General features: G+C 48.1%; 2 protein-coding genes and 1 long non-coding RNA gene across 3 annotated transcripts; 1 reads left to right on the top strand and 2 right to left on the bottom strand.

Annotated features, from left to right (window-relative positions):
- Positions 1–1075: 1075 nt before the first annotated feature.
- On the bottom strand, positions 1076–3415 carry Inhbe (inhibin subunit beta E). Its single transcript, XM_027392211.2, has 2 exons — positions 2932–3415; positions 1076–2656 (listed from the first exon to the last, which is right to left on the bottom strand). The coding sequence occupies exons 1-2, from the start codon at positions 3227–3229 to the stop codon at positions 1902–1904; spliced, it is 1053 nt and encodes a 350-aa protein (XP_027248012.1). The 5' UTR covers positions 3230–3415; the 3' UTR covers positions 1076–1901.
- LOC113832960 lies at positions 2446–6545 on the top strand. The gene is made up of 2 exons (XR_003480471.1): positions 2446–2534; positions 5383–6545. It is a non-coding gene; the product is annotated as an uncharacterized LOC113832960 (long non-coding RNA).
- A 2268-nt stretch (positions 6546–8813) lies between these two features.
- Positions 8814–15559, bottom strand: Inhbc (inhibin subunit beta C). Its single transcript, XM_027392210.2, has 2 exons — positions 15199–15559; positions 8814–9794 (listed from the first exon to the last, which is right to left on the bottom strand). The coding sequence occupies exons 1-2, from the start codon at positions 15512–15514 to the stop codon at positions 9052–9054; spliced, it is 1059 nt and encodes a 352-aa protein (XP_027248011.1). The 5' UTR covers positions 15515–15559; the 3' UTR covers positions 8814–9051.
- Between the last annotated feature and the right edge of the window lie 6431 nt (positions 15560–21990).

Below are 21990 nucleotides of genomic sequence, written 5' to 3'. Positions count from 1 at the left end.
CACCTGACATGGGAGCTAGGAGTTGAAATCAAGTCCCATAGGTACTGAACCAAGTCTCCAGTACCTTTTCTCTAATATTTAAGAAAAATAATTGATGCCCTTTTATGTGTGACTTCCTTGTGTCGGCATTGTGTTAACATTTAAAGGCAAATAGCAGGGCGTTGGTGGCACACACCTTTAATCCCAGCACTCTGGAGGCAGAGGCAGGCGGATCTCTGTGAGTTCGAGACCAGCCTGGTCCACAAGAGCTAGTTCCAGGACAGGCTCCAAAACAATACAGAGAAACCCCTGTCTTGAAAAACCAAAAATAAATAAATAAAATAAAGGCAAAAAAGTATGGTAACAAAAGAACATGTTGCCAGGTATGATGATTTATACCTTTAAATTCATCACTGAGACAGGAGGATTGAGAGTCCAGGCTAGCATGGGCTGTTTCAAAAACAAACAACAATAACAAGGTGTGTGGGGCAGGTGGAGTGATGGCTCAGCCATGAGACACACTTGTTTCTCTTACTCAGGACCTGAGTTCTGCTCCCAGCATTCACCCAGCAACTCACACGGTGTCTGTAACTCCAGTTCCAGGGAATCTAGCGCCCTCTCCTGACCTCCACGGGCACTGCACTATATGCAGGCAAAATACTCACATAAAAGAAAAATAAATAAAACTTCTTTTTTTGGTTTTCTGAGATACAGTTTCTCTGTATAACAGCCCTGGCTGTCCTGGAACTCACTTTGTAGATCAAACTGGCCTCAAAACCACAGAGATCTGCCTGCCTCTGCCTCCCAAGTGCTGGGATTAAAAGTGTGCACCACCACGTCCAGACTATAAATAAAATTTTTTAAAGGAGAGGAAGGAAAGAATAGACAAGTTCCTAACCTCTCTGCAGTAATGTAATCAGCTGTATGACCTAGCATACTCTGGAAAACTCCACTGAATGTGTTTTTTTGCTTTAAGGCAGGTTCTCAGGAGCCCAGGCTGGCCTAGAATTCATGGTCTTGAATTCTGGTGATCTTGAACTCATGGTGATCCTCCTGCCTCAGCCTCATGGTGATCCTCCTGCCTCAGCCTCATGAATGCTTTAATTATAAGTACAAAGCACCACACCCTGGCCCCACTGTACAACGTAGAAATAATAAGAGGCAAATAGCATCTTAGTATTATTACGAAAGTGGTTTCTAAACCTCTGAGAGGCTTTGGGGAACTGCCAGAGGTACCCAGACCACCCTTTCATTATGGCCCATCACATCAACTCCTATCATGACTCACTGTTGCCTTTCTTTCTCGTTTTTATTAAGAAAATATAAATTATGTCTTCCACTTGGATCTTGTCCTCGAGGGAAAGCTAGGGGATGTCATGAGCCCAGCATCCCTTCTTACTAACCCCCAACTCCAGGCCCTCCTAACCCCGACTCCCTTCCCACACTCACGCACACCTTGCTCATCTTTCTCTTGACTTCACTTCAAATCAGGCAATGGACCCTGTTCTTAGCCCGCTTCTTAGTCTTTTCCCAGCCTGCTGGCGCCTCTACTTCCTGCTCCATCACTTGAGAGATTTCTTTTCTGGGGAAGAGACTAAGTAATTTTCCCCTGCCTCCTCCTTTCCCTCCCACGACATTCCCTGCTGTCCTGGAACAGGGCTCAATGTAGAAAACGGTGCTGGCCAAAGCAGTCCCCTTGAGAGGAAACAGTTTACCCATCTGTCCACATTTGCAGCAACCTGAAATAGACGGGAATCTAGGGCAAGAAAATGCCCATTTGATTTCCACGGGAATCAAACCCAGTCACACCGCCAGGTAGCCTGGAGGATGTCTGCGTGGGTCAGCAAATCTCAAGCTTCCAGACACAGGAGTCTTTTGCCAGGGAACCTCCAATTTGAACCTTAAACCTCCAGGTCCTCTTGCTAGCTGCAGCCACAGGCCTCGACTACCATGTCTGGCACATCGGTCTTGACCACATTGCCATTATGGTCGAGGTAGAGGAGTGAGAGAGGTCTTCGGGCAGTGGGGACACAGCAGGAAGAACCCACAGGCCAGGGGTTGTTGGCTTTGAGGAGGCTGAAGACAGCGGAATGGAAGGAGGCAGCAATGCCAGGGCTGCCAGCTAGGTGTGGCGGGCACTGCCCGCTGCAATAATTCAGATGGTATCCTTCGGGCTGCAGGATCCAGTCCCGCCACCCCAGCTCCTGGAAGTCTACATAGTGGTCTCTCCTACAACATAGGGGGGTCTCAGGAGCACAGGTGGGGGTCCTCCTCCTAGCCCGGCCTGCTCCGGGTTCATTAGCTCGGATCTTAAGTTCCAAGAAGGGATGCTGCTGTCCCTCTGTGTCCAAGAGTCTGCGTGGCAGTGGAATGACCGTGCTGTTAGGGTCCAGGGGTCTGTAGTCCAGCTGGAGTTTCACGACTCCAGAATCATCACTCCGCAGGCCGCTAGAGGGCAGAGTCAGGGCGTGCCAGCCCGAGGAAGTCGTTCTGTGCTCGGCTAGGAAGGTGCGGTATCCCCGGCAGCTCTTAGTGCCGCAACGGAAGATCCTCAGGTAGAGCGTGCCAGGGAAGGACGGGGGCACATGCAGCCAGAGGCGGGCATGGTACAGGTGGTGGGACCGGAGAGGGGACAGCTGGAAGGTGAGCATGCAGCGGTAGGTTGAAGTGGATTTGTCTGCTCAAACAAAAGAAAAGAAAAGAAAAGAAAAGAAAAGAAAAGAAAAGAAAAATGTGAACAGAGACAAAGCTTCCCTTGGACACTTCTGCCACTCTGCTCAGTACCCTGCCCAGCACCGTCCGTCCCTCACTCAGATCTCTGGGAAGAGCCTGTCCTGGCTCACAAACATTCTTGCCCTCAGCTCCTCCTTCTCCTGTCACACCCCATTCCTCCTGCCTCCCTTGCAGGACTCTCCTCCTTCCTTCACTTCCCTGTCTCTTCCCCTCACCCACCTACAGTGGTGGCAAAGCTGATGACTTCCTCTCGGTTGCCAGGAGCCAGGTTCCGGGGCTGCAGTCTCCGGAGGGCTCTGGTTAGTGCTGCCTGGGGCAGAGGGCGAGTTATTCTGGGACGGCTGGTCAGGTGCAGCCCCTCCAGGATTTGCTTCTTGGCTAGCTCTAGAACCAGAGCGCGTTCTCCTTGGGGTGCCAGGGTCGGGCCCCCACAGGACGGGCATGCAGATCTTGTACTCTGCAACCATGCCAATGCCCACAATAGCACCGGCCAGAGCTGGACATCTGAAAGCCCCATGCTCCGGGTAGATGGTCCTGAACTGAGAGCCTCCAATGGCAATTGAATGAGCCAAAGAGGGTGCAGCAGCAGCGGCAGTGTCACAGCTACTCTTGATAAAAAGGGCAGAGCTACGTGTCTCGATGGCCTGGGTCTCAGGATGCCTGAGAGTAGTTCATCTCATGGGAAGCTGTGTTTGACCCTCACCGCTCATGACTGACCACTGAGCAGGGCCTCTTTAGAGCCAACTGCTTGGGCTCCCTCACCTAGCGGTCAGCCAGCAGACCCAACCTCTGAACCTTAGGATTGGCCAGCTGTGCTGCCCATCACGAGCGTGGAGGTCTCCCCTGGGGCTCAAGTTTCACCATCTGGCGGTGATGGCTTGAGGTGGGGTATGGGGAGGGGTAGTACAATGTGGACATACATGATGCAAGAAAGAGGGAGATTTCATATGCTCAGTTCCCAAGGTCTGGGACGCAGACGAAGGACTCCATAGGAGTCAGGTGGGGATGGGCAGCTCCCTAACACATCCTGTCTTCCCAGTTTGCCCATGACTTCTGTAACAGTTTTATGAGGCAGCCATGGGTGCCAGTTCTCCGGGGATCTCCAGGACAGAATAATTCTGGTCTCCATTTCTAGCTTTGCACCTGGGATAGGGTGAGAGGAAAATTAGAGTCCTCTTGCTCAGGCCAAGGTGGCAGTGCCACGGGGCATAGAAGTTACCTTTTGACCCTGCCTGTGCTGGCTGCCCAGAGTCCAACTGGGAGAGGGCCAGAGCAAGGGGTGAGGACGTGCTTCTGTGGTGTCTGGGAAACCCAGAGAGGTGGGGGTGGCAGTGATGCAACCTGACAGCGCAGCGGGGCAGAGTCCATTGAGGCTGGCAGAGGGGCATGCATTCTGTAGAGCCTGTGCCCAGTGACCACTTGTCTTTAGGGCCAACTGTAGGAGTTGGCAAAATCTGAGGCATCCCAGGCCTCTGTTAGGGTGGTTGGAAAATGGGAAGTTTAAGGTTGGAAAATGGGAAGTTTAGGAAAGGCACAGCAGCCTTAGCTCCTCCTCATCCAGCTGTTCAGCCACTCTTCACTGGCTCTGTGTGTGTGTGTGTGTGTGTGTGTGTGTGTGTGTGTGTGTGTGTGTGTGTGTTTGAGCATGTATGTGGAGGCTGGAGGATAGCCCTGGGCGCCACCCTCAGGAATATGACTCATCTCTTTTGAGACAGAGTCTCTCATTGGCCTGGAACTCATTTGGCTGGCTGGCCATCGAATCCCAGGAATTGCCTTCTCTTTGTGCCTCCCCAACCTGGGGTCATGAGCTCATGCTCCCATTTCTACCTGGGCTCTGGAGACTGTAATGCAGGCCTTGTGAGTCATCCCCCAATCTTTGACTCCATTCTCCCCTGCCCCCACCAATCCCTAACCACCGCCCCCCCCCCACAGTTTCTCTGTGTAGCCCTAGCTGTCCTGGAACTCATTCTGTAGACCAGGTTGGCCTCAGGCTCAGATCTGCTTGACTCTGCCTCCTGAGTATTGGTATTAAAGCCGTGTGCCAATACTGCCCAGATTTTTTTCATGCCAGTCAGACTGGTTTATTATTGTTGTTAATATTTCTTTGTTTTGTTTTAATTTTTTGTCTTTTGAGATGAACTGTTTCTATGTTGGCCAGGCTGGCTAATACTCCTAGGAATAAGTAGGTGAGCCTCCTGTCTCAGTCTCCTTAGTGGCAAGACTATAGTGAGTTGCTTTACTTTGTTGTTGATGTTGTTTGAGCCAGGCTCCCCTATATTCCAGGCTGATTTTGAACTCCCTCCGTAGCCAAGGATGACCTTCAATTCCCTACGTTGATAAGGGTGACCTTCTACTTCTATTCTTGAATGCTGGGATTAAAGGCAAGAACTGCCCACCATACCTGGCTTTTATTCCGTGCTGAGAATTGAAACCAGGGCTTTGCACATGCTAGGCTAGTATCCTACCACTGAGCTACATAGCCAGCCCTAAGGTGCATGACTTTAAATGGGAGTGACCCTGTACCTCTGATACAAGCAGGTGACATCTGGCTAGATTTTCTCCTTGGGTCACAGTTTCTTTAAGAAGCTGGGAGGCATCAGTGAGAAAGCTGAGAACAAAAGAGGTGTGACTTAGAGTACCCCACCTACTCCCCATCTTCCTCTTCTTCAGCTGGTGGGGCTGCCTGGAGTGTTCCAGATCTGGGCCAGGGGAAAAGGATGTTCTTTGAAAGCCAAGCCTCAGTACCACCAGTGTCCACCATGTGGCAGTGCCTTGCCACTGGACAGCAGCCACTACACAGCAGCCACGATTCCTGGGGACAGACGTGGAAAATGCCTCCTGTTCTCCCCTACCATCCTGCTTCCCTCCCAGACCATGGAAAGGGGCTGGTTCCTCTGCTCCACAACTGCCAGACAGCAGAGGAAGACCTCTGCACCACATCCCGGCCACCTTTGACACATGGCGATGGAGCCCGATGATAGAGGCCAGACTTCCTAGAAATCCAGGGTGCCATGGAGTGGAGAGGGAGGAGAAAGGAGTAGGAGACAGTTATATCCACCTGCATTTCTCCCCAGGCCCGGAAACACATTGAAGACTTTTGGCCACTGCTTTCTATAGCTTTCGGTCCCTCTCTGTTGGTCACTGCAGATGAGTGACAGCCTGATAGCCCCTGGGGGATCTGGATCATGAGACTGCAAGTTCCCATTTCTGGCGGTGCCTAGGAGGGCTTACTTGTTTGTGCCAGGAATCAGGCTCAGGGGAAGTAGCAAGAAGAAGTGGCTGTAGGAGCCACTGATGCCACCTTTCCGGAACCCTCCTCGTCAGGTGCCCATGATTTCACGTTTTTCCCACCCCTTTGCTGTTGAGCCTGGCCTGGCCCTACCTCCCCACTGACACTTACATCAGAGCTTAGCTATAAATACGCTCTTAGCATCTTAGTCACTTTCCCAAGAAGTGCTTCCAGGTTATAAATACCCAGGCATCTGCCGCACTGCCCGCCTTGCCACCAAGCTGGCTGGGGGCTGGGGGTAGCGACAGGCTTGACAGTGGGGAAGGAAATAGAAGAAGCAGGGCCACTTATTTGCCCAAATGAGAACAGCCTGAAGGAGTCTAGAGCCAGGGGGCAGGGGGCTCAGGAAGAAAATGTGTAGATGATAACAGGTTCTTCCATTTAACCCCTCCCCCTTCTTTTAAACAAAAAGCAGAGCGAAAAAAGAAAGTGAATAGCATGGAGCCCGTGTTTATTTTTAAATATGCTGTTTTGTTCATCGTGGATTTTCAGCGTTCACTATGTTTGAAAAATCTTTCATTAAAATGATGGTTTTCTCCATTGATGAATTGTTTGCCTTCACCTTAAAATTTTGCCCATCCAGGTGAATGCTTCACTGTACCCTACCTTGGTCTTGGTCCTGGGCACTGAAACTGTCACTATAAGGGAAGAAAATAGAGCTGAGAGAGGGATAAAAGTGGGGCACACTGACAAGAGGGAGAGGAAGAGACACTCTGAAACCTCTTTAGTCTTCCCAAGTAAATATGGAAGACTTCCACAGGCTGCTTAGGAAACCCCACAGCTCAGGCTTGCAGCCCCCCAAAAGGTCCTTTGCAGGTTTTCTCTTCTGCGTTTCCATGGCAGGGACCTCTTACCCTGGTAGGAAGAGATTATATGCTGAGCAAACACAGACATCACATTACCCAAAGGACACATGGGTTTTTGCGCAAACCTGGCCTTGGGCTGCAGACAGTATCGACCCCATGGTTCAGGGCTGTCCAGCCAAAGGGAGGGGACAGTGACGAAAGAAGGGCAAAGGTCTAAAGAGGACCAGATGTTAGAGCAAACGCTAGCCTCTCTTTATCCTAGGCTCTCCTCTTCTTGCCTGACTCAAGCTTCCGGGTGGGATTCATGGTTGAAGCTCTAGGAGTGGGTGAAAGGGAGGGGAACCAAAGTTCAAAAACAAGCTCTGAGAATGCCTCTGCCTCCCACCCTGTGTGGCCAGTGTTGGCTTTCTTGGTAATTGATTATTGATCTGTCTCATCTCTTGGAGTACAGAGTGAGATGAGAGTCAGGCAACAGCTAGTTCATTATTAGCCATGACACCACTGGAAGATAGTTCTGGAAGGATGGAGGAAGATTACGGAAGGAAAGGCAGCCTGGAGGAGGATGAGGCATGGAGTATGAGATGGCTGAAACAACCAAGCTGGAGGGTATCATGGGAAGGCAGAGGAAGGATCCCATTGTCTTGGGTGTCAGGGAGAATCCCAATAGGAGACAGAGGACATTTTGAGCTGCCTCAAGAGGACTTAGTGAAGGAGTTACAGGGTCATAGGCAGGGATAAGGGGCCCAACCAAAAATAATGTTCAAGACTGGACATGGTGGTGAAGGATTTCTGTGAGTTCCAGGCAAGCCTGCTCTACATAGTGAGTTGAAATAAAAAGGTGGGGGGGGGGATCTTCAAACTCTGGGGACTAGAAAAGGGGCAAGCCATCTGGATTCTTTATGTGGAAATAATGATATCGGAGCCCCAAAACCTGGAGCCATGTGAACATAGCACAACCATGGATACACAGAGCCACAATCTGCAAACAAGCTGGGAGTAGGTGTAGGAAAATTTTTTTCTCCTTTCCTTTCCTCTCCTTTTGTGATAAAGTGTGGTGATTTATGATCTAATAAAGCCACTGAAGATCAGAATGCAAAGCCAGCCACAGCCATAGAAGCTGGGAAGTGGTGGAACACACCTTTAATCCCAGGACTCAAGAGACAGAGGCAGATGGATCTCTGTGAGTACAAGACCACCCTGGGCTACACGAGAGTGAATCAGCATAAAAGAGTAACAGAGCTCATGCCTTTAATCCCAGCACTAGAGAGGTATATTAGGAAGAAGCAAAGGGTCTCATGTGGCATTCAGTCTTAGGAGATTCAGTCTCCAGCCATGCTAAGGATTTATGGAGTCAGGATCACCCCACCCCCAAAGTCTGAGGTAGAGGTAAGAGCTAGTTGGCTGGCCGCTTTGCTTCTCTGATCTTCAGCTTGAACCTCAATATCTTTCTCTGGTTTTTTTTTTTTTTTTTTATTCGTGTGACAACAAGGTCTTAGCAGTACAGCCCAGGCTGGAACTAGCTGACCTCAACCTGTAGAAAGCACCTTCCTTAATTTCTGTGATTATAGGTGTGAGACCTTGTGCCTGATGGCGATTTCTGACCTTGTAACTCCCCAGCCTTTAGTCTCCAACCTGAGTCTCCCTTTGGTCAAATTCAGCTGGAAGTTAGAGGATAGGATAGCTCGGATGATGTGGCCCTGGTGTGACAGCCCTCATGGGCAGAGGAAGACAGAGAACACTGGAGGCCACACAAACAGTATTAGTAGGATATTTGGGCAAGGGTCTTGCTTTGGAAAACAGCCATCTGGTCAACCCAAAGAAGTGGTTCTTTGGAGCACCAGAGAACTCAAGGGAAGATGCTAGGGCATGTCATCTTGAAGTGGGAGCCATCAGTTGGCAGGGCAGGAAGCAGAGTAGATAACATCATTGGTTAAGGGTGAGCGAGGGGTGACTTTGCTGGGAACAAAACGATGTTGCTTGTGGTTGGCAGTGGATTAGCCCCTGGACGAGGGTTCAGAATGAGGCTGTTCTGGGTCAACTATGTCCCAGGAGAGAGAGAGGCTGGTGGCTATGGGTGACTCTCTTTAGATGTAGATCTCTTGGAGTCAACAGAGAGCAGTCTGCATGCTTAGAAAGAAGGTGGTTACATTGTGAACAGAAGCAGGAATGTAGTCACTCTCTCCTTCTGAGGAAGGCCAGGTAAGATTATATTTGCCTGCTCTACCTCAGGCTGCCTATATCACACTAACTGCACCCACAGGCCTCTACCACCATGTCAGGTATGTCCGTTTTGACAATGTTGCTGTCCCTGTCATAGTAGAGCAAAGACAGAGGACGCCGAGCTGTGGGCACACAGCATGAGCCCCCTCCGGTGGTGCCAGCAGCTGTGTTGGCTTTGAGTAGATTAAGCACTGCGGTGTGAAAGGAGGCAGAGATGCCAGGCATGCCTGCCACATGTAGTGGGCACTGCCCAGTACAGAAGTTCATGGCATAGCCTTCAGGCTGGATGATCCAGTCATGCCAGCCAATCTCCCGGAAGTCTACAAAGAACTCTTGTCGACAGCACATCCTGGACCCTCTCTGGCAGTCGATACCTCGTCGGTGAACCCGATGCTTGTGCCCGGCTCTTACCCGGGCTGCCACGAAGGGCCTGTGTGAAAACCCACCCAGGATGACTGAACGGTGGGCCGCCTGACTTTCAGTTACCAGTTCCAGAGTCAGGTGCCCCTGACTGCAAGCAGCCTGAGCTTCAGGCCCCAGGAGAAGCTGGTACCAGCCACTTGCGTCCACCTGCAGCGGGTACTGACTTGTCAAGGTGAGGTTGGTATCATATGGTCTTAGCACAAGGACTCGAATATTCATGGCCTGGGTGGCATTGGAAGGGAGTTGCACAAAGAACATAAGGTGGGCCTGTCGGACCTCAATGCCACCAGCCATTCTGTCAGAGAAGTGGAAATCAAGACGAGTCTGGTTGACGCTGGAGAGGCCTGTGAACATAAAAAACCCTAGTCAAGTAATTGCAGCCTTCTACCTTTCTGCTCTCAGCATACTTTTTTTCCTCCCTTTTCTGAGACCATGGCTCATGTAGTCCAAACTAGCCTTTCACCATCATCTCTCATCTTCCCTACTGAAGTATCTTCTCTCCTTTCTTTCTTTCTTTCTTTCTTTCTTTCTTTCTTTCTTCTTTCTTTCCTTTCTCTCTCTCTCTCTCTCTCTCTCTCTCTCTCTCTCTCTCTCTCTCTCTCTCTCCTCTTCCTCCTCCTTTTTCTTTTCTTCTTTTTTGGCTTTTCAAGACAGGGTTTCTCTGTGTAGCCCTGGTTTTCCTAGAACTCACTCTGTAGACCAGGCTGGTCTCAAACTCACAGAAATCTGCCTGTCTCTGCCTCCTGAATGCTGGGATTAAAGGTGTGTGCCACTGCCACCCGGCGAGGTACTAACCTGGGGAGGTATCTTTTTCTAAGGAACCCCTGCCTCCCTAGTGCTGGTGTTACAGATGAGTGCCACCATGTTTAGCTTTCCTTTCATTTTTGTAGTGCTGGAAATTGATCCCTAAGTTCTGTTGAGAGAGTGCCTGCCCAGCATGCATGGAGCCTGGATTCCATTCCCAGCCTGAATAAAACAGTATGTGGTGTTGCACACCCATAAAATCACAGTGCTAAGAGGTGGTAGAAGCAGGAGTCCCGGGAATTCAAGGCCCGCATGGGCCATGTGAGACCCTATTAAACAAACAAACAAACAAACAAACAAAAACAAGTGCTGGAGAAATAGCTCAGTGGTTAAGAGCATTTACTCTTCTTCCGCTGGACTCACATTCAAATCCTGGCACCCACACTGGGTGGCTCACAACCATCTGGAACTCTAGCTCCAAGAGAATCTGACTCTTATGGCCTCTGTGTGCACCTGCACGTAATTACGTGTGCATACCCACACACAGACACACACCATCACACCATATATAATTAAGAAAAACAATAGAAATGAAATCTAACAAGCAAAACCCAAGAACAACAAAAGGCTACTACACCATTGGTTCCCAATAACCAGCACCTTTCAATATTCATATTTTATGCATTACTCTCATATAGATTCTGGACTTGCAATGGTTTAGTCAGTGAGACATTACCAAGCAGTTTGATAATGATTTACACACACTGAAATCTTGTGCTCTTAGGAACCAGACACTTTTAAATGACGAGAAATCCTGGAGAGGGAGAGAGGGGACGGAGAGCAGAGGGAGAGACAGAGATCTGGAGAATGAGAGCCCATCAGAAACATTTGGGTTCCATTTAGCTCTCAGCTAAATACAGTGGCTTGAGTGACCTCAATTATACCACCTGGGTCACAAAAGTTGCCCAGTTAAACTGAGTTAAGACACAAAATCTTTCAAAGAATGGCCTAATTGTTTTAAGACAATTTGTTAAGCTGCGTCAGTGTGGTGGCTCACGCGTACATATTCCTCATAGTTTGGAAGCTGGACCAGGATTGCTGGAAATTTTAGGTCCACCTCACCTACAGAGTGAGACTCTGAAGAAATCAAGATAGGACAAAAACAAATAAACAACTGTGTTTAAAATATAAAAAGAGTAGGGCTGGTGAGATGGCTCCATGGTTAAGAGCACTCACTGGCTGCTCTTCCAGGGAACATGGGTTCAATTCTCAGCACCCACACAGCAGCTCACAACTGTCTGTAACTCCAGTTCCCCTGCATCTGACACCTTCACACCAATGCACAGAAATAAATTTAAATAAATTATTATTATTATTGGTTTTTCGAGACAGGGTTTCCTTTTTTTTTTTTAAAGATTTTATTTATTTATTATGTATACAACATTCTGCTTCAGTGTATATCTGCACACCAGAAGAGGGCACCAGATCTCATAATGGATGGTTGTGAGCCACCATGTAGTTGCTGGGAATTGAATTCAGGACCTCCGGAAAAGCAGTTGGCGCTCTTAACCTCTGAGCCATCTCTCCAGCCCCAAGACAGGGTTTCTCTGTGGCTTTGGAGGCTGTCCTGTTACTAGCTCTTGTAGACCAGGATGGTCTTGAACTCATAGAGATCCACCTGTCTCTGCCTCCCGAGTGCTGGATTAAAGGTGTGCACCACCAACGCCCGGCTTAAATAAATTATTTTTTAAAATATAAAAAAATTAAGTTAGGGCTGAGGTGTAGTTCAAGTGATAGAGCAGCTGCCTATTATGTGTGATTGACAGAACCAAACAAACAAAAACTTCCATAGCAGCAGCAGCAGCGGCGGCAGCAGCGGCAGCAAGACCGTTTTTGTTGGTAAATAATACTAACAAGTGACAGGAAAAGAAATGTGTATCAGAAGTGGGGTGCTACCACTGTAACCCAAACCTAAAATTTGCAGCATTGACTTTGGGACTCAGTGGCAGGCAAAGTCTGGAAGGACAGAGAAGAGACTGTTAGCAAAGATGGAAGTGAGGAGGCTGCTGTGCAAGTTGGAGAAAGAGGAGCTCCAGTTATGGGCTGTCTGTCACCTGTACTAACTTGGAAGCCAGAAGCCGTTTCTAAGTTGTGACTTCAGCTGGAGAGATTTCCTGGTAGAAAGCTGAAAATGCCAATCATCCTATTTTAACTTCCGGTGATAAGGCATTTCAGGAGACGTGAGTTGGAGGGGGGTTGGGGAGCCAGAGAGCCAGGAGCAATGACTCACACCTGTAATTCTAGTAGCATTTGGGAGACTGAGGCAGGAGGATTGCTGTGAGTAGGAGGCCAACCACTTAGTTGTGGAACAGTCTGGACTACAGAGGGAGGCCCTGCTTCAAAGAAACAAAAGAACACACACACACACACACACACACACACCTACCTTCTCAGTTTCCTAGCAGAACTTAGAATACTTCTAAAAGGACTTTACAAAAGACTGAAAAATAAAATCAGTTTTCCTTCCTTTTCCTTTGACTCTGTGGTTATTAAGATCCTATTATTTGCCAGTGGTGGTGGTGTATACCTTTAGTCCCAGCACTGAAATGCAGACGCAGGCCAGGGCCACACAGAGAAACCCTGTCTCAAAAATACCAAAAAAGAAAAAAAAAAAAAAGAGGATTATGAGATGGGGGCCAGCAAGATCTATCAGAGAGAGAGGTGCTTACGAATTACTGACTGCTCTGTACCCATTCCCCCATACCCTCCTGAAGGGGAACGTCCGTAGTGGTTACCCTGTCTTTGTCTTAGCCTCGACATTGCGTTTGGAGGGTAGAGGGAAGATGCAACTTATTTTTAGGACATGGGCAGTGGTGTGTTAGTAAACACGGAACAACTGGTCCCCAGGAGGGGGATCCTTAAAAGCCCTGATTTGCAGTGATCAACAATTTCTCTAGAAAAATTCTTCCATGAGGTCCAATTTTAAGCTTCTAATGCGAACCCAGATATGGTCACCGTCAGCTGTCATAAGGCAGCATGTGCCAGTTTTAGGACAACACTAAAGATCCCTGAACCTGGAGAAAAGTACCTGAGCAGCCTCATGATTTAGACTCTTCATTTAGGTGATGAGACCATGGACTTCTGGTTATAATGGATGGAAAATGACACCGGAGAATCAGGAGGGGTGGTTGTGTTTGGATGTGCGAGGGGAAGGAAATGATTGATTAGGGCCAGAGGATAGACTATGGCAGATTGCTATATTGGCAGCCCTCAACGAACACCTGCCGGTTTGCATGGTTTTATCCAGTTCCACCTCCCAGTTTCTGGATTTGGCCGCAGTGACATGCTTTGTCCACGGGACAAAAGTAAACAAAGTGTATGCAGAGGCTGGACAGTCGTTTACACTGCAATTGCCCTCTTGGAGGCCAGCCACCGTGTTTAAAGAGGGTTGGGCTAGAGTGATCGGAAGTTTCACAGAGAAAAGCTGTTATAGTTTCTTTTTTCTTCTGCCCCCTCAAAATTCGTTTGTTGAAGCTGGGCACAGGTCGATAATCTCAGCATTTCAGATGCTAAGGTAGAAAGGTCAGGAGCGGTAGGCCAATCTGAGCTATGCTGTAAATTTCAAACCAGCTTGGGCTACATAAGGAGACCCTGTCTCAAAAAAGAAAAAAACAAACGTGCTGAAATCTGGATCCCAAGGCGAGAGTATTAGGAGGGGGAGCTTTCAGGGAGTTATTAGGTCATGGGGGTGGAGCTTAGGTCATGGGGTGGAGCTTAGTTCATGGGGGTGGAGCCTCAGAGAGGTTATTCCTGTCCTGTTCAGACAGAGCATTTCCTTTCGTTCATGTGAAGATACAGAGAGGGGAGATCCTTGCTAGATAGGATGCTCGTCCTTCCTACTTTTTCGCATCTTAAGGACTTTATATATGTATTAACCCATTTACATCTCTAAGCTACGCTCTTAGTATCCTCATTTACTGATGAGAAAACTGGCAATTAACTAACCACCCAGGTCACTCAGCTGAAATGTCTCTGCAGGGAGCCCAGGCTACATGGCTGCAGAGTTTGTGCTGGGTCTCCAGGCCGAGAGTAGGTACCAGCTACCAAGGGAAAGGGGCCAGACCTAAAAGGGAACTTGCAGTCACCTTGCATTTTGCTTCTAAGTGCTAAGATTTCCTCATCTTCTCTCTCGTGCTCTTCTCTGTGGAAGCAATTCTTTCTTTCCTCTACCTTTTATCCTTTTGTTGTTCTTTCTGAGACGGGGCTTCTCTGTGTAGCCCTGGCTGTCCTGGAACTCACTCTGTAGACCAGACTGGACTCAAACTCAGAGATCTTGCCTGCTTCTGCCTCCCCAGTGCTGTGATTAAAGACATGCGCCACCACCACCCGGCTTTTTCTTTTTTGAGATGGGGTTTCTCTGTGTAGCTGGTCTAGAACTCACAGAGATCCACCTGCCTCTACCTCCCCAGTGCTGGGATTAAAGTTGTGAGCCATCACACCTGGCCCAAGCCTGAGTTTCTTTAGTGTTTATTGTTCACACCTCTTTCTGGGTGCTATTTGACCTGGTTCTAACATGAGGACCTCAGGTATGGAGAGGTATTGTAATCTTGGTGTTTTGCTTCTCCTTTTACATCAATGGGAAGAGGAGATAGAAGTGATAGATCCTGGGGCCAGAGAAATCACAGCCGTTGGCTTGGGGAATGGGCAGGTTTACACTGGGAGGGTTATGGCCTCAGAAAGGAGAGAGAGAGAGAGAGAGAGAGAGAGAGAGAGAGAGAGAGAGAGAGAAAGAGAGAGAGAGAGAGAGAGAGAGAGAGAGAGAGAGAGAGAGAAAGAAGAGGGGATAAAGACAAGCAGCTTCAGAAGAAGCCTCAGGATACAGACACAAACTGTGTGAGGCAGGAGCCGGATGACTTGGGAGAGGCAATCAGAGTAAAGTTGGGGAGGAGACTTTCTCTTTGCAGGGTGAGGTTTGGGGTCAGAGCTGCAGGCCCATGGACCTACCTGTCTCAGCAAAGCTGATGACATCATATTCTTGTGTCTGGTCATGCTCCATCAGGGTTTCCTGTTGACGAGGCCCACGGAGGCGTTGCAGTGCAGTCTTCAGAGCAGCTCTGGACACAGGCCGACTCAGTGTGGGGCGCTGGCTAAGCTGCAGCTTGTTCAGGATACTTTTCTTGGCCAAATCAAGAAGCAGCTCCCGCTGGCTCTCCAGGTCGGAGGTGGCTCCCCAACACGCTGGACATGGACCAACAGTTTGGAGGTTGGCCACTGTGGCTGGAGTCAGTAACAAAAAAACCAGGACCAAGGAGGAAGTCATTGCTGGGGGAGGTGCTCCTGGAGGACACAATGCAGTGTTCAGGTTCTTGACATTAGTGGCCCCAACTCTGTCCTGGCCACCGGGGACCCTGGGAGGAGTGTACCTCTGGCTGGCATGACTCCTTTTTGCTAGAGATAGAGCAGCCAAATATCTGACCAGAAAAATGAACCCAGTACAGGTGGAACTTGGCAGTATGCTCCAGTGTGTCTACAGTGACAGTACAGAGTGGGGGTGTGAGGAGAGGCTTGGTGGTTTGGAGAGAGATGTATGTCCCTTTGCTATCGTTAGGAGATCGTTAACCAGACAAGCTGCCAGGCCTAGGGACAAAGGTTAGAATTCTTCCTCTGCACAGCCTTGCTGGGAAGCTGTAAGCAGATGTTGTAAGGTAAAGTTACTTCAGCGACTGAGGCAGGGCAATCACTAGAGCTCAGGCTTCCATAACGCCTCAAAATAAGTAAACAAACAAGGAAATGGCGACTCTATGTTTGTGTGTGCATGGTGGGTGGTTGGGTCAGAATCTCATGTAGCTCAGGCTTGCTTTGGACTTGCTATGTAGTGGAGGGTGGTTTTGAACTCCTGTCTTTTCTTCTCAAACCTGGTCTCACAGCCATGTTTGGTTAAGAGGGTACTTTTTTAAAAAAATTTTTCTTTAATAACTAAATATAATTTTATCTAATTATTTATTTAGGTTTTTGAGGATGGGGTTTCTCTGTTTAACAGCTCTGGCTGTCCTGGAACTTGCTCTGTAGACCAGGCTAGCCTCGAACTCACAGAGATCCTGCCTGCCTCTGCCTCCTGAGGGCTGGCATTAAAGGTGTGTGCTACCACCACCCTGCCTTTATTTACTTATTTATTAATGATTTTATTTGTTTATTTATTTTATGTATATTGGTATTTTGCCTGCATGTATGTCTGTGTGAGGGTGTCAAATCACTTGAAGCTGGATTGCAGGCAGTTGTGAGATTCGGTGATGTGGGAATTGAACTCAGGTCCTCTGGAAAAGCAGCCAGTACTCTTAACCTCTGAGCCATCTCTCCAGCTCTAAAATTTTCTTTTAAAATTTGTTATTATTGTATTTTACATGCATGTTTTGCCTGCTTGTATGTCTTGCATCATGTATGTGCCTGGTACATGTGGAGGCCAGGAAAGGGCATCAGATCACCTGGAACTAGAATTATAGTTGGTTGTGAGCCACCTTGTGGGTGCTGGGAATTGAACCTGGGTCCTCTGGAAGAGCAGCCAGTGCTCTTAACTTCTGAGCCATCTCTCCAGCCTAAAAGGGTGACACTTTTTGCTTCTTTGTTTTTGAGACAGGATCTCATGATAGAGCCCTGGCTGGCCTGGAACTGGCTATGTAGACCAGGCTGGCCCTGAACTCACAATGATCTTCCTGCCTCGACCTCTTAAGTGCTGAGAGTAAAGATAAGTGTCACCATGCCTGGCTAAAATAAAAATAAAGCAGAAGTGCTTCAGAGATTCATCTTCCTCCTCCTCTTCTTCCCTTTGTTGCCCTGGAACCAGCTCTGTAGACCAGGCTGCCTCTGCTTCCCAAGGCGAGGACCACTCCGCCCCAGCTCTTCTCTGTCTCTTGAAGTACACTGGCCCCCATCTTTCCTCGCTGGTGCTCCCAGCCCAATCTTCTTTGTTAGTTCTGGTTGGATTTTGCCCACCGACTCGAAGTTATCATCTGAAAGTTAAGGAAATGGGAGAGAAAAGAAATGTCCAAAAAAGATGTGCGCTCCTTTGCTATGTTGGAAAAAACATAGATCGGAGTGTCAGAATCATTAAAAAACAATAAATTTGCAAGCTTTGTCAGTTTCATTGCTTGTAATTTACCAAGAAATCCCAGTTTCCCTTGATAGCACCCGTGGCTGTTGTCGGCAGTCAATAGTTTCTTTTGTAGAGCCTTATTGAGCACGGAGGCCAAGAGCTGACATAGATACCAAGAGTCACTGTAAGTGGTTAGATATTAATAACTCAGCTGAAGAGCTGCTGGAGACTAGCAGAGCCTCAGGGGTGAGCTAGAAGACACCGGATCACAGGGAAGGGAAGTGGAGGTGTAGGACTATCTGGAAAAGTGGATGGATGGAAGGAAATATAGACAGACGGATGGCCAAGAAAGTGGGCTCCAGTAACTAACGGGGACTGTGCTGAGCTGACATTCTCTGACTATTGGTCCCTTGATGCATGTACCTGGTGGTCAGGTGACCAGCCATTGAGGCTTCGTCACAGTGTTAGGTGGTCCTTCCTCTTATGGGTGTGTGTGTGTGAGTTGGGGTGTGGGTGTGTGGAGATTGTACTCTTCTTCCTTAGTCTGGTATACTCATTAAGTTTATGAGCCTGATCTTTCTATCTGAAACAGTTTGTCTAGTGTGTGCTTGTGTGTGTGTCTTGTGCACACGGTGCCACATGAATTCTGTAGAGATCTGTGAGCAACTTGCAGAAGTTGTTTCTCTCCATCTACCATGTGGGTGTCAGGGACCCAATGCTGCCCATTCATTCGGCTTGGGAACAAGTACCTCTACCTGCTGACCCGCTAATGGTTTTGTTTTGAGACAGGGTCTCACTATGTAGCCCTGGCTTCCCTGGAATTCACTATGTAGATGGTATTAAAGGTGTGTGCCACCACGCCTGACTTGCTTTTCATTTTTTATGTCTCTGTGTTTTGTTTACATGTATGTCTGTGCACCACATGTTGCGGTACCTGTGGAGGCCAGAGATGGTGTCAGATTCCTCTTGAGTTACAGCTAGTTGTGAGCTGCCATGTAGGTTCTGGGAACCAAACTTGGATCTTCTGAAAGAGCAGCCAGTGCTTTTTGTTTTCTTTTCAAACAGGGTTTCTCTGTGGCTTTGGAGCCTATCCTGGCACTTGCTCTGTAGACCAGGCTGGCCTGAAACTCAGAGATCTGCCTGCCTCTGCCTCCCGAGTGCTGGGATTAAAGATGTGCACCACCAATGCTCGGCCAGTCAGTGCTTTTTGTAGATAGAAGTTTGTCCCACCTGGTCCCACAGCTGTTTAGTCCCAAATAAACACACAAAGGCTTATATTAATTATAAACTGTTTGGCCTATTGCTCAAGCTTATTACTAACTAGTTCTTATGACTTAAATTAACCCATAATTCTTATCTATGGCTTGGTACCTTTTCTCAATAAGGCATTCTCATCTTGCTTCCTCTGTGTCTAGCCTGGCGACTGCATCTTTGCCTTCCTCTTCCGACCTAGTCTGGTAGCCCCACTTATACTTCCTGCTTGGCTACTGGCCAATCAGCGTTTTATTAAACCAATACAAGTGACAAATTTTTTTTAAAGATTTTTATTTATTTATTATGTGTACAACATTCTGCTTCCATGTATATTTGCACACCAGAAGAGGGCACCAGATCTCCTTACAGATGGTTGTGAGCCACCATGTGGTTGCTGGGAATTGAACTCAAGACCTCTGGAAGAGCAGTCAGTGCTCTTAATCTCTGAGCCATCTCTCCAGCCCACAAGTGACAAATCTTTACAGTGTACAAGAGCATTATGCCACATCATTTCCTTTGATCCCAGCACTCAGGAGGCAGAGGCAGGTGGATCTGTAAGTTCCAGGCCAGCCTGGTCTTCAGAGAAACTTCTGACTACAGCTTTTAACCGCTGAGCCATCTTTCCAGCCCCCTTCTAATGGTTTTAATATTTTAATATCCCCTATTTCCATGGGGATGCGGGGGTGTCTGTTTTACTTGTAGGAGTAATTTATCAGTCTGTGCCTCTTGGTTTGTGTAGGACAGGTGACATAGTGCTTACATGAACTGCTGCTGTGTAAAATGGTGTCCCCCAGGACAAGACATGGCCTGAAAGCCACTATTTCACACAGCTGGACCAGGACAGCAACTCAGAGCGGGGCACAGCTTGGGAGACACACCGACTTCCTACATCCTCAGTGGCAAGACTGACAGTGGGGAAGGGACCCGAGGTCTAGATTTTCTCACCTTTTGCCATCAGTTCTACCTAGGAAAATAACTTTTGAGGTTTCTCAGAATTCTTACCTCTGTCCTCTGATAGTCCCAAGTAATGAGTCCCTGAGGAAGGAATTCTATTTCTACATGGGGAATTTACCTGGGGAGGCTGGAGGTTGGAGGGAGGTGAGTAGCGTTTTTTAAACCAGGAGGCTTTGGCTAAAATCCAACTCTCTTCCTGTAGGATATATATGGTGGCATGCTGGCTCACACCCTCCTCTCTCTCTCTCTCTCTCTCTCTCTCTCTCTCTCTCTCTCTGCGTCATGTGCTTGTGGATCAAGATGTAAGCTCTCAGCCAGACGTTGGTGGTGCATGCCTTTAATCCCAGCACTCGGGAGGCAGAGGCAGGTGGATCTCTGTGAGTTCGAGGCCAGCCTGGTCTCCAGAGCGAATGCCAGGATAAACCTCCAAAGCAATACAGAGAAACCCTGTCTCGAAAAAAAAAAAAGATGTAAGCTCTCAGCTACAGCTTCCCACCATGGTGGTGATGGACTCTGTCCCTCTGAAATGGCAAGCCCCCACCCCCAATTAAACACTTTCTTTTATAAGTTGCCTTGGTCATAGTGTTTTAATCACAATGTTGGAAACCAAGCTTTCAAATACATGAGCCTATGGGGCCATTCTCATTGAAAGAACCACAATGGGCAAGAACAACTGCACATAATTTGATTTTCTTGGTTTTTCAAGACAGGGTTTCTCTATGTAACAGCCCCGGCTGTCCTGGTACCTGCTCTGTAGACCAGGCTGGCCTCAAATTTACAGAGATCCACCTCCCTCTGCCTCCTGAGCAGTGGGATTAAAGGTGTGTGCCGCTACCACCCAGCACAACTGCACATAATTTATAACTTTATTCATTAAAAAAGTAAAGATCTAAGATGGACTATGGGTGCACACCTTTAATCAAAGCACTCAGGAGGCAGAGGCAGGCAGAGTTACAGGCGGACCTGGTGTACACAGTGAGTTCAAGGCCAGCCAGAGCTAATAGTGAGACTGTCTCTCTCTTTTCTCTCCAAAAGACAAAGTTTAAAGGGGTTTTGGATAGAACTCTGTGGTAAAAGCACTTGCCTGCTATGCAAGTCCAATTCTTAGTAACACCATCCCCCTCCAAAAAAATAACAAAGCCCCTAACCCTAATCCAGAAGTGGTAGCAGATGTCGGCATACTGGCATGCTTCAGTCCATGAGAGGTTCAGGGGGAAGGGTGTAAGTGGCAGACTCCACTTGGCCATATGGTGATACCCTGCCTCAACCCTCCCTCCCACCAAAACTCCCAAACAAATAAAAACAAGTTTTATGAAGATACACCACAAAATTGACTCTTACAATATAAAAGGTGGGTTTTTGTAATAACAGCTGTGCAACCACAGCTGCTACTTAACATTTTCTTTTTTTGTGGGTGCTAGGTTCGTGCTCTCTTAGCTACCTCCTGCCCAAGGACAGTTTTATTATCCGGAAGAGAAAACCTGTATCCATTAGCAATCACTGCCGGCACTCCTGTCAACCAGCCGGCAGAGATTGATGTCTAACATTCTTACTTTAATTTTTATGATGCTGGGGATTGACACCAGGCACATGCTAGGCAAAGCACTTTCTTGGGATGATACAGAGCAGGGTCTTGCTCTGTAGCCAGGGCTGGCCTTGAATTCTAAATCCTGAGTGCTGGGATTACAGGTGTGAGACACAGTGTCTGACATCATTTTTTTTTGTTTGTTTTCTTAATTTTGGCTTTTGTGAGATGAGGTCTTGCTGTGTAGCCTTGCCTGGCCTCAAACTCAAGAGTGCCTCCTTTTCCTTCTCACTCCCCGGCCTCCCCCCTGCCCCACCCCACCTACAGTTTCTTTTTCTTTAGTTGCACATCTGGTACTTTGGTTGGATTACTGTGCCTTAGATGTCCCCATCTATAAATAGATATATGACAGTGCCTATTGTCCTGAGGCATAGATAATGGGCTTAGAATGCTACTCAGACTCCATTCTGTGCATTATCCAAACCTTAGCTATTACTTCCTGGCCTCAAACTCACGGTGTAACTGAGAATGACTGTGATCTGGGTCCTGCTACCTCCACCTCTGAAGTGCTGAGATTACAGGCCTGTACCGCTACACCTGGCTTTTATTTCTAAAACACATAAGGTATTTGTAAAAGGAGTTCTTAATTGGACTAGGTACTAAAAGGCCGGAGTCAGATATAGAGGGAAATGTTGAGAGATCAGAGAGAAGGAGCAAAACACAGCACACCTTACCTCCTAAGCATCTCTCTCTTCTCTCCTTTTTGGTTTTTTGAGACAGGGTTTCTCTGTATTGGAGCCTATCCTGGAACTCGCTCTGTAGACCAGGCAGGCCTGGAACTCACAGAGATCCGCCTGTCTCTGCCTCCTGAGTGCTGGGATTAAAGGTGTGCGCCACCAACGCCTGGCTCCTAAGCTTCTCTTAAGAACTCCCTTTATAGGTATTTCTATGTTGATCACACCACCATTGGACT

Source organism: Cricetulus griseus (genome assembly GCF_003668045.3).
Source record: "Cricetulus griseus strain 17A/GY chromosome 1 unlocalized genomic scaffold, alternate assembly CriGri-PICRH-1.0 chr1_0, whole genome shotgun sequence".
Classification (NCBI taxonomy): Eukaryota; Metazoa; Chordata; class Mammalia; order Rodentia; family Cricetidae; genus Cricetulus; species Cricetulus griseus.
This window is presented reverse-complemented; position numbering and strand designations above follow the sequence as displayed.